At 35.6% G+C, this 12609-nt stretch overlaps 1 protein-coding gene across 1 annotated transcript; it reads right to left on the bottom strand.

Annotated features, from left to right (window-relative positions):
- Positions 1-3653: 3653 nt before the first annotated feature.
- On the bottom strand, positions 3654-5529 carry LOC104439687 (MDIS1-interacting receptor like kinase 2). The gene is made up of 3 exons (XM_039309595.1): positions 4617-5529; positions 3792-4184; positions 3654-3670 (listed from the first exon to the last, which is right to left on the bottom strand). The coding sequence occupies exons 1-3, from the start codon at positions 5527-5529 to the stop codon at positions 3654-3656; spliced, it is 1323 nt and encodes a 440-aa protein (XP_039165529.1).
- Between the last annotated feature and the right edge of the window lie 7080 nt (positions 5530-12609).

Here is a 12609-nt window from a genome sequence, read left to right as displayed (position 1 = left end):
TTCGCCCTTACGCGCGCGTTCCCCCTTGCGCATTCTCACGTGAGTCGTCTTCAAAGATTGCGTGAGAAAGAAGATGGACTGGGCTTTTCCTTGTCCTGTGGACTTCACCCTCTATGGGTTTTGGTCTAATGGGCTGTGGCTTTAGCATATGGAATGGGCTAGTGGGGCAACAGCTTATAGGGCCTCATTGATGCATAAGATGGACTAGAGCCAACAGGCTTGCTGGGCTTGTGGATTTAGCGAAATTTAATGTTGTGAGCTATGTAAATTGGGCCACGAACTAGAAAAGCCCACTCCTTTTTTTTTTTATATACTATTTTCTATTTTTGTACTTTTATAAGGATGAGCGCTTGATTTGTCGATAGAAATTTTCAAGTCTTGAATTTCTCGCAAGCTTCATGTCTAGCTAGAATCATTGACAAGAAAGAAGTCTATAAAACACTTTTTGAAATCACCCAGACCGGATGGCTTCCAAGGGTTTTCTTTCAACATCAATGGAATTTGGTTAGCAACTCATCAACCAATTTTATTATCGATGCTTGGTAAGGAAATTGTAATTGGGCTGAGATTAACAAAACACTCCAAGTGCTGATTTCGAAAGTGCAGCAATCGGAGACTACAAACAACTTTCAACCATTTAATTTGTGTAATGTCACCTATAAAAATCTCTCCAAAGTGATCATGAATCGATTAAAGGATATTCTACCACAACTTGTTCAAACTAGTTTTGTTCCCGATAGGTACATTCAGTATAACATTATTACTGTACGAGAAGCAATTCACTCAATGAGCAAATCCTAAAGTAAATGAGGGCACATGATTCTAAAAATTAATTTGGAGAAAGCATATGATCGACTAAAATGGTCCTTCATTGAGGAAACTCCCCACTTGAAAGGTATTCCAGACTCATTGGTTCCACTCATTATGAAATGTATCACCTCTTTGTCCATGCAGGTTTTGTGGAATGGGGAGATTACGGAGACCTTCTTGCCATCAGAGGGGAATACATCAAGGTGACCCTCTCTCTCCCAATATCTTTGTATTATGTATGAAGCGATTGTCTCATCTTGTCTATGTAGTAGTGAATTCAAAACCATGAAAACCTTTTTGTTTTGGTCGGAGAGGACCACAAACATCTCATTTAATGTTTGCAGATGACCTATTATTATTGGCAGAAACCTCAACAAAATAGATGAAGGTTATCTTGGAGTGCTTGGACAATTTTTGTCAAAGCTCTGGTCAAATTGTCTGCAAGGCCAAAAACAAACTTTTTTGCTCAAAGAATACTTCTCTAGGGCTAAAATGCATCTTGAGCGATATCTTCGACTTTGTAATATGTTCAAACCTAGGCAAATATCTGGGTGTGCCTTTGATTCATGGAAGAACATCTTCAAGGCATTTTCAACTTTTATTAGAGAAGACAACAAATAGACTTAGTGGATAGAAGTCGGATAGCTTGTCAATGGCAGGCCACATCACATTAGCTCAATTTGCAATCATGTCTGTACCTACCTATCAAATGTAATATTATAAAGTCTTAACTCATGTTTGTTAACAGATTGAGAAATGTTGCTATGCTTTCATTAGGATAGATACTGGAGACAAGCATTGCATACACCTTTTGAATTGGAAGACTATTTGTACGCCTAAAAAAAGTGGTGGTCTTGATCTTAGACCCTTTGAAATTACTAACCAAGGTTTATTGATGAAACTAGCATGGAGCTTCAAGACACAACCCCACTATAGTCACAGGTTTTGCATGCTAAATATTATTCACAACAAAGAAATATTGTTCACGTTAAATCTGGTGAATCAATATTATGGAAAGCAATTGTTAATGTATGGCCAACTTTAGAGGAAGGAGCGGTATGGAGCTTGGGAAATGGAGAAGATGTATATTTTTGGAAAGATGGATGGATTCTAGGGTTGGAGCCACTCCTCAATATAGTTACTCTCCATCTACTTTCATTTGAGACAGACAAAAAGTTCATGATTTTGTGTTGAATGGGAAATGGAACTTTCCGCTTTTCCAAGGAATCTTACCAAAAGATGAAATCCTTGGAATTTGCGCATCAAACCTTTGGAACCCTCCAATGGGAAAGATAGTTTATTGTGGGAAGGTAATAGCAGTGGATCTTTTTTTGTCAGGTCAGCATGTGAAATTATCAAAGGGATCAATAATCAAGAAATTGACAAGACCTCAATGTAGTAAAACCTTCCTTTGGCTGAATTAAGAATGTCTCGCAATCTAGGAGGTAATCCTTACTATCCGCATTATGAATCTTCGGTGGAAACAACATTGCATGTTTTGCCGGATTGTCCAATTATTTAGAACATATGGGTTCACCTCGTCTCATAACACTATTTGAAGAGTTCTTCTCAATAAATTTATCTCAATGGTTGAAATTCAACCTGGCTAAGTAGGAGAGATTTAATTCCCACTTTGATTGGAGTACTACTTTTGGTGTAAGAAGATGGTTTTTTGGTAATGGCAAAACAAGTCACTTTTCCAAAAAAAAAAAAAAAAAAAAAACTATTTTTCCTTCCAACCCTATACAAGTAATCCAATCATACACAAAGGAAATCATAGCTTTGCCCATGATCAACTTGTCTAAAATTAGATCACTTACTTCTCCCGTTATGGTTGCTTGGGATCATCCTCCTCCAGCATGGATCAAATAGAATACGGATGGACCATCTAAAGGTAATCCTGGACTTAGAAGAGCCGGAGGAGTATTCCAAAATGAATGGGGTGACTGGCTTGGCGATTTTATCTTATTTCTTGAAATATGCTCATCTTTACAAGCAAAACTATGGGCGCTATGGTTGGGACTTACCATCGCAAAATAACGAGGTTTCCATAAACTCATTATTGAGATGGACTCCAAAATTTTTATGGAATTTGTTAACCAAAAGAGAATAGCGGACAACACTAGACCAACACTTCTTAAAGATATTAGAAGACTATTAAGCTCTCATTTTGAGTTCAAAATTCATCACATTTTCGGGAAGGCAATCGGCCTGCTGATATGCTTGTCTATGTTGGCATAGTGAAGCGTTTGGATACTACATTTTACTTGTGGCCTCTTAGAGAATTATCTCATGTTTTGTTTAGTGATAAAGTTGGGATTATAGATTTTAGACATTAATTTTTCTTAGTTTTGTATCTTGTATTTACCAAAAAAAAAAAAAAAAATTCAGTGTGGACGACGCTAAATCAAGTGAGAATGGATTTTTGTGTAAGAAAATATGAAATCTATCCAATTTTACTAGTTTAATGGCTCCATAAGTTTGAATGATCAACTTGTGCTTCTTGGATCTAGAAGTTGGGTAGATCCAATTGTAGAATGGAATTGAACCAACTGAAAATTCCGAGATGATATCGCACATTAGTCAAAAGTGCTCAAGAATGACATTGCATTTTGATAAAATTTCACAGACAACTAGTATCATTATCTCTCTTAGAAGCAATATACATCTTGATTAAAAAGAAGGCAATATACATCGATCCAATGCATTTTGCAAATTCACTTCCTGATTGCTTTGCAAAAATTTTGAAATAATTGTGAAACAAGATCTTCCCAAAAGCTTTCCCATAATTATTTTTAGTGCAACAACTCCAAACAATAAACATTGCACTTTTCCTGTAATGTTCAAAGAGAAGCTGGCTCTGCAATGAAAGTCATAAAACACAAGGGATGAGTGAGAACTAAGACGATATTCAAAAGGCGATCATCATCATTATTAAGAACTAAACAAAATAACACATGAAAAATAATTTAGAAACTTACCATCTGTTCTATGTGCTCCAATCTTCTTGACACTAAGATCGCGAAGTTGCTTTAAACTGATTGTAGAGAGTGGCATTTCCAAGGGTACTTGAATGCAAAGCTCACGTGAGATTTGTCTCATGCTCGGTCGAAGCCGTGGATTGGCCTGCAAGCACGCGAATGCTAGCTTGGCAATCAAGACCACATCCTGTGCATCTCGAAAATGAAGTCTAGAAGGTGAGAGACGTTGATCCAGCACATCCTTCAGCATCATTGGCGACTCAATTTGGGAAGACGATGAACATTCCCAAGAAACATGATCTCCTGGATGCTTTCCCATGATTGTCTCTAATGCAACTATTCCAAAGCTATACACATCACACTTTTCCGTAGGCATTGTAGAAAAAGCCAGCTCTGCAAGTGGAAAAATCCTATTTTTTTATATCCTCGATCACAGGCTAAATTCAAGTTGACAACATTGCTTCCCATGATGTGATGATTACAAGTACAAATTTCTACCTAGTCTACACTCACAAAACTGATTTGAGCATTGGAGTTTATGCTGCGGTGAATTCCAAAGGATTTTGTTTGACGCTTCAAGTATGAATATCATTTTTGTAACACAAACTTAATATCCTTGAATGGATCAATTACGATTTTTTTCCTCATTTGCCAATTCTTCCTTATCAAGGAAATCAGAAGGTCAACACAAAATTTGAAAGCTCTAAATTAGTAACCTAATTTCCATAAGAAGATTAAATAATCAAGAACCTAGCAAAAGTTCAATTATTTAGAAGGCATGTTTGACACCGAATGCCCATTAAAATTGAAAAATTTACAAAGTACCTGGAGCAATATATCCGATAGTGCCAGCAATAAGAGTCCAATTTGACGAATCTGGCCTCAATAGCCTTGCAGTGCCAAAATCAGAAACATGAGCCTCATAATGCCGATCCAATAGAATGTTGTTACTAGTCAAGTCTCGATGAATCAATGAAGGTGAACATTCGTGATGCATATAGGACAATGCATTTGCAATTCCTCGGATCACATTTACCCTCTTGTCCCATGTAAATTCTATTGCTTTTTCATCATCATTCAAAGTTGTCCTCAAGCTTCCTCTTTCCATGTACTCATACACCAAAAAACAGCGTTGGGCATGAGAGCTGAATCCATAGAATTTCACAATGTTGCGATGGCGTATATTCGTTAAGGCTTGAATTTCCCTTTCAAATGATATCAAATCAACAATCTCACCATCTTCTTGCGATGAAGAGGTTTGCTTGATAGCAACCGTTTGACCTTTTGATATCTCGGCTTTATAAACAATTCCATATGATCCTTCACCCACATAGTACTTAGAGTCAAATCCTTCTGTGGCCTCGATGATTCGATTGTAGAAAACTTTGCCATCATAACTCAAAATACGCATGAAATCCAAGTCATTTGCCCGTTCATAGTTGTCCTTCTTGATAATCCTTCTTTGACGATGATTGACGATTACAAGAATGGCCCATGTGCAAGAGAAAAAGAGAAACCCCAAGAATGAGAGAATGAGGATAACTATGACTCTGGTTCCAATGTATTGATTATGTTTCTCACTCCCGATGGAATTGCATTTTGGTAAATCAACAACATTTCCACAAAGCCCTCTATTATGTTGTATTACCTCAAATGGGGCCTCATTGAAAGCCTTGACATTTGGGAGAGGACCTTTTAGGTCATTATAGGATACATCAATAGAAGTCAAGGCCAACATATCACCAAAAGTATGTGGATAGAACCATATAGACCGTTGTGGGAAATATTTAGAACTTCCAGCATTCTTAGCTTTCCAAGCTCTCTTGGTATGCTTCCACTCAACAAATTATGACTCAAGTCAAGAACTTGAAGAAATTGTATGTTGGCTATCTCAAGAGGAATATTGCTAAAAAATTTGTTTCTACTCAAGTTCAAGCTCAACAAGCTTTTGCATGAGCTTAACGGCACCAATATCGATCCACTCAAATTATTTGATGCCAAGTTTAGATGTGCCAGATGTGATAAAAGTCCAATCTCAGTTGGGACATTTCCTATGATCGAGTTGGTACTTAAGTCGAGTTCTAACAACATCGACATGCTCCCCAATTCCCTCGGAATCTCTCCACTTAAACTATTTGAAGAAAGGTTTAGTAGTTGTAATTGAGCCATCCTTCCAAATATTGCAGGTATCTTGCCAGAAATGTAGTTGTTTGATATCTTTAAGCTCGTCAAATTACGACAACGCTCCCATTTCCATGAAAGTTCACCGATCAAATGATTGTGGCTCAAGTCAATAAAATATAGATGTGGATATATTCCGAAAGCTTCCGATATGTTTCCGGTAAGTTGGTTTCCTTCTAACCTCAATCTGATTAATGTGCTACAGTTCTCTAAGCTTGTTGGGATGGGACCTGTGAAATGATTATTGATGATGGAGAAATACCGCAACGATCCCCCGAGGCATACGTCTTTTGGTAGTTCCCCCTCTAGTTCATTGTTAGATAGATCTAGAGTACTTAAACATGTTAACTTATTAAATCCAGAAGGCAAGGAACCAAATAATTTGTTTTCATCAAGGTGAAGAAGAAATAAACTTGTCAAGTTTCCGATGGAATGAGGAATTGAGCCAGTAAAATTGTTGGATGATAGGCCCAGTTTTACAAGAGAAGTGAGACTCCCAATTTCTAAAGGTATGGGTCCTGAAAGTCCATTTTTGAAGAGGTGAAGAATAGATAAACTTGTCAAGTTTCTGATGGAACAAGGAATTGAGCCATGGAGATTGTTGGTTGATAGGTGAAGCATAATTAGAGAAGTGAGCCTCCCAATTTCGGAAGGTATGGGTCCCGAAAGTCCATTTCCATAGAAGTGAAGAAGAGATAAACTTGTCAAGTTTCCGGTAGATCAAGGAATTGAACCGAATAAATTGTTGGCTGATAGGTCAAGTTCTGTAAGAGAAGTGAGCTTCCCGATTTCTGAAGGTATGAGTCCTGAAAGTCCATTTGGGAGAGGAAAAGAATAGATAAAGTCCATTTAAGAAGAGGTGAGAAGCAAAATAAGTTTTATAAACTTGTCATGGATCCCGAAAATCCATTTCGGGAGAGGTCAAGAAGAGATAAACTTGTCAAGTTTCCAATGGAATGAGGAATTAAGCCGGTGAGACTATTGGATGATAGGTTAAGTTTAATAAGAGAAGTGAGTCTCCCAATTTCTAAAGATATGGATCCTGAAAGTCCATTTTTCCATAATTGAAGAGACTTCAAATTCTTCAAGTCACTTATCTCTATTGGAATGGAGCCAGAAAAGTTATTATGTGAAATGACTAATTTGATTAAATTGCCTAATTTTCCAAGAGAAGTAGGAATGGGCCCTGAAAGTTGATTTTGGGGGGCAAAAAGTACCAAAAGAGAATCCAAATGTCCAATCTCCATAGGGATGTGTCCACTCAAGTTGTTGGCACAAAGGTACAAATAACGAAGACTCTTTAACGTACCTATACTTGGAGGAATTTCTCTAGACAGTTTATTGAAGCAAAGATCAAGAGAGTTTAGTTTGGAAAGGTTCCCGATACCTGAGGGAATGGAGCCATAGATCGAGTTGTTGGCAAGTTCAAAACTAACAACACTGGTTAAGCACGAGAAGTCGAGGCCATCTAGAGTTCCTGTCAAATTGAGATGGGAAAGATTTAGATGGGTGATGGCTCCGTAGTCGTTGCAAGCCACACCAGTAAAGCGGCAAGGGTTGTTGCCGTGCCATGAAAAGAGTAGAGATTGGCTATGGTTGTCAAGAGTAGATTTCCAATTTAGAAGAGCCTCTACTTCATCCTTATTACCAGTTGTGTGGATAGTGGAAAAAGAAGTCGACGAAGCAGAAGCACTTGCCCCATAAAATGAAGTGGTGTTGACCAAGAAGAGCAAGGAGAAGATGAAGAAGACACATAAAGGAGACAGGTTGGATAGCAATAATGAAGAAACCATGATTTTGGGGGAATGGATGGTTTTTAGGTGGTGAGTTGGTTCAAGTCTACACATATTGTTAGCAAGATTAATGACATATTTATAGATGGAACACCATTCTTGAAGTTCCTTAGTCAAGGCCAATGCCTTCTACAACAGCATAGTGTTTCCCCACCATTGAGGCCTTATTTGCAAGATAAGATCTTTTCTTTTTCTTTTCTTTTTTTAATAAGTATGATTGGGATATTTGGAAATTTAATTCAAACCATTTTGGACGAAAACTAAGGAAGCGCAGGACTTGCAAATTTTCCTTATGGTGTAGAAAAGTCATGATTAAGACGTGATGGAACTTTGACGTCAATTTCTTTTATAATATTTCCACCTACTCTGTTGAGATTGTCTTCATGGATGGAATAAATTAATAAACAACGTAGTACTCGCATATCTAAAATTTGCTAGGCACCAACGCAATCCCCTAAACAACACCTTGAATTTGAATCTAAGTACAGTTGTAATGTCCATATAAGGAACATATAGTTCAATTAGAACCACTTGAATCATGGATATTTACTCTTTACTCTTTACTTCATTCAAAATTTGGGTTGGATGCAATTTCATCTTTTCTTAAATTGAATCTTCCGAATTTCTTTTCTTAAACTGAATCTTCCGAATTTTCACAATATACGAATATTGATATATAAATTCACGTGCAATTTTTTCATAATTTTCATAATGTGATTAATGGCTCTCTTCTACTGGTTCTTTGAAGTCCAAGCAAATGCTCCTTGTAAGCGGCTCATCCTCTAGTTCAATGGAGGTCTCCCTCCCTCCCTCCCTCTCTCCCCCTCTCTTCCTCCTCCCCACAAGTGATTTTTTTTAAAAAAATTCTAGGGAAAATTCAAAATAATGGCCTAAAATATCCTCAATTTCAAATTAAGGCAAAAAATGAACGCTATGTCAAATAGTGGCCTAAAGTGCTATGATTTTCTCAAATAAGGACTTAAAGTAAATTTTATTTCAAATAAATCTGAAGTAGCCATGTCAACCTCAAAGGACTTGATCTCACTAGTTGGTTAAGGGCTTTTCATCCTTTATTTTTTCTTATTTCTTTTATTTTTCCTTTGTTTCTATTTTTCTTTTAAAAAAACTCAAAAAAAAGAAGATAAATACGGGCGGGAGGCTGGCCCTAGCCCTCCGCTTGTTTTTTTTTTTTTTTTTTTTTTTTTAATTTGTGTTTTTATTTTTTTTTAATTTTTTTTTTTTTATTTAGTTTGTCTTTTTTTGGAAAAAAAAAGAGGAAAAGGTTGAAAAGAAAGAAAAAAATGGGAAGAAATTAAGAAAATTCAAAGGTTGGAAATGCCCTTGACTAGTCAGTGAGGTTAGGTTATTCTTTGAGACTGAAATGATCATTTCAAATTCTTATTCGAAATAAGGTCCACTTTAAGTCCATATTTTAGACAATGTATACTTCAAATCCTTATTTGAAAAATTAAGGATACTTCAAGCCATTATTTATATTTTTCTCAAATTTCTATGTTGAAATTATTTAAAAAGGAAAAACTAAAAAAAAAAAAAAAATCCCAAACACATTTACTACAAACTGTTTTTATGACATCAAAAACTCTAAATTATGCCCACTATAACATATTTATCATAAATTTTTCTTGTGACATAAAAAAATCCTAAACTTACATTTTCAGTAAAAAAAATATTGTTTTTATTTTACTTAAGTGTCATGGATATCATGTCAATATTGTTAGTATTCTAGGATCCACATAGGTAGATTTTTAATGGTGTTTATTAATGAAAAGTAAATATATCACATAAATATAAGTTTGTGATATTTTGCATTAGAGAAAAAAATTTAAAGTAAATGTGGCAAAATAGACATAATTTGAGATTTTTTGAATTTTTTTTTAAAAAATCATATTTGGAAAGTAGTGCGACTCATCTAGGTGCCATTAAAAGATTCTACGTACTAGCACGATCTTGGATTCACTTGACTAGCGCGGGTCTCTCTCTTTTTTCGCTGAACCAGTCTTCACCTCCTACAACCCTCATGAGCGTTTGAACACATGATATCCTCAGGAACATCAGAGCAACACCAACTTGATCTTTCTTTTGCCCCAGTTTTCCTTTTCCCAATCAGTTTGCCTCAATCGTGGGGGGTCTTGTCTCAATGTCACATCTCGCCACGGGAACGGTTGGTTCAACAAAGTCCTCGTGAGGCCCCGATAGGTCGTGGGGAAAACGCTAGTCAAATAAAGACAGTGATAGACTGCCCACTACTCCGGGGCCGTCTATTTCTCTTCTAGTCACACAAACCGTCGCACACGTTTGGGTAAATAGTTCTAAGTAGAAAACAAATGACATAACTCTATAGCGTGGTACTGTTAGTTGCGTGACCTTTTCTTCGTTCGTACCATACACCGTCGCACACTTGGTGTAAATAGTTTTGAGTAAAAACGAAAAAAAAAAGACACAAATTTATGCTGTGTAGCAATTGATTACCCAACGTTTTTCTCTTCGTTACCACAGACTGTCTCACACTTCGAGCATATATATTCCTAAGCAAAAAACGACACCTATTTCTGTCGGGGTAAATATTGGTTACATTATTATTCCATAAAGAAAAAAATCTACAACCTTTTATAGTCGATAACTTTTCACAATAGATATATATAAATTGTCGTAAATCAAACTCAACAACAATTTACTATTTGTTACAATGGACTATCAAGTCGTTTTTAATCATGAAATTTGCAACTTCGTAGCAATGCTATTGCTATTGACAGGTCGTCATTAGCCAACTTATCTCATCGTGATTACAATGATTGACGTTTTGTTTATTGCTATGGCCGGCCGTCGTAATTGAAGGTGTTGATCAAATATGTTTTACGGCCATCGTAATCGAAGTGGTTGGTCTAATTAAATAAAGACTTCCAACGTGTGGGAAAGTCTGATTATGCAAATTAATTAAATGCGGAAATTAATTCAAAACATGGAATCTAATTAAACAATGACTTGTGTGGACAAGTCCGATTATGCAAATTAATTAAAATGGTCAAATGTTGTGAAAAAGGCAGAGAGTTTTATTTTAAACAAGTTTCAGTATTTGATTAAGAGATGCTCGGATTCTTCATGTTTTTGGTATAATTATAGATGGGTTGTTTTCCGTCTATGTACTTTGCAAGTGTAATTGTCCGAATTTTTAACACCGAATGGCACCTCGAATTATTCGAGGTCTTACTGCGGTTGTGAGGATAGGTGCACCAATGTGTGATTAAACGACATATAAGTAAAATTTTCATCGGTGTAGGACCTAAATAAACTCATTTGGAAATATCATAAACGGCCTAAGTATTTTACAAAATTGAAGGCCCCTAGGTGGATATAATTGTACCAGCTAGACCCCAGAAGAAAGAAAGTGTAAATTGTTTCAAAACCTGAATTAGACTTCGTTTGATAACACTTTTGTTCCAGGGAATAATTTCTTTTAAAAAATAGATCTTTTTCTATTTCTATTCCCTGAACAATTTTTGAGTAAAAAAAAACACATTTAATAACTATACAAAATTCTATTCTTAGAAATGGATTAAAAACAGGAATGCATTTGGTATAATCCATAAATTTTTTAAATGATTTTCTTTTAATTTTTTAAATTTTCTTTTCTTTTCTTCTTTTTTTTAATTTTTGAGGAAGAAGAAAAGAAGAAAAGAAAAGAAAAATGATTTATTTCTAAAAATTAAAAAAGAAATTACTTTTTTTTACTTTTTATTTTTGTTCCAAATTTATTTTGCAACAAATTTTTTTTTTTAAAAAAATTATGAAGAATAAAAGAACAAAAATAAAAGAATAGAAGTGTTAACAAATAGACCCTTAATCGCCAGCCAATTTATATTGCATGTAAAAATTAGTGGAGAAAAGTGACGGGGCAACCGTGTTTTGAACGAAGTCTTCTTCTTCCCGTTGTACGGCCATTAGAGGAAACAAGAAAGGAAAAATGAAACCAATTTGAAGCAAAATGGAGGGGACAATCGCTGAATTGCTGCATGCCTGATTTTTTGAAGCCTTGGGGCACTAACAATTTTCTTTGTCTTTAATGGACATGTCCAAAGAAAGTCTCTTAATATCATTTTTTGCTGCAGTTTTCTTGGTTTTTAATAGACATGTCCGAAAGAACATGTCTCTTTGAATAATGTCCTTTCAATCTCTATCGATTGAAATCGACTTCCATTTGAAAGAAGCATACATAAGCTTAGAAAATTGTTTCAATCTGTCTGTGTTCAAAGTCAGAAAAAGGATTTCTTCTCTTCAATTTTTTCTTTGGTTAAAGAAAAAGTTCAATTGAGTCATGTTTGCATGATGCTAATACAAACAAATTCATGGTATTTTATCTTTGGGGGCATTAATCTAATCTGCATTGGGACTAATCTGATGATGGCATCCTTCAACTATAAGGCTTGGAGTTGAACTCCATTGATTTTGTTGCTGTCGAGATTTTTCAATTTGGGATTAGCAGGTTGTGAGTAAAATTTTTTAGTATAGAGATGATTAATAGGGGTGATCCAGTCTAGGGTGGGCAAGTTCCGGATTTAGATCATGTACCCAACCCTATTATAATCGGATCCCCTTTTTTGGACTATGTACCCAATCCTATTTGTATTGGACCATATTTTGGAACCATCTTGTTTTTCCGATCCGATCCCGGGTCGATCTTGTTTTCACTTAAACCTATTTTACAATTTCGAATTTTACATTAATACACAAGAAAACAATGTCCTAATTTGTATTGAAACATTAAGTACATGTAATCAATAAGTATATAAACTTTTTTAGTAAACGAAAAACTAAAGATTCACAAG

The sequence above is a fragment of the Eucalyptus grandis genome, chromosome 3 (assembly GCF_016545825.1).
Source record: "Eucalyptus grandis isolate ANBG69807.140 chromosome 3, ASM1654582v1, whole genome shotgun sequence".
Taxonomy (NCBI): Eukaryota; Viridiplantae; Streptophyta; class Magnoliopsida; order Myrtales; family Myrtaceae; genus Eucalyptus; species Eucalyptus grandis.
Note: the sequence above shows the minus strand (reverse complement) of the source record. Positions and strands in the feature narration are given on the sequence as shown.

What these genes read in the sequence shown, in the direction of transcription:
- LOC104439687 (XM_039309595.1), bottom strand. Translation starts at nt 5,529, where the DNA reads ATGTTGGCCTTGACTTCTATTGATGTATCCTATAATGACCTAAAAGGT. An exon ending in TATCGGATATATTGCTCCAG is followed by an intron (nt 4,185 to 4,616) that starts GTACTTTGTAAA and finishes TTCCACTTGCAG; the next exon opens with AGCTGGCTTTTTCTACAATG.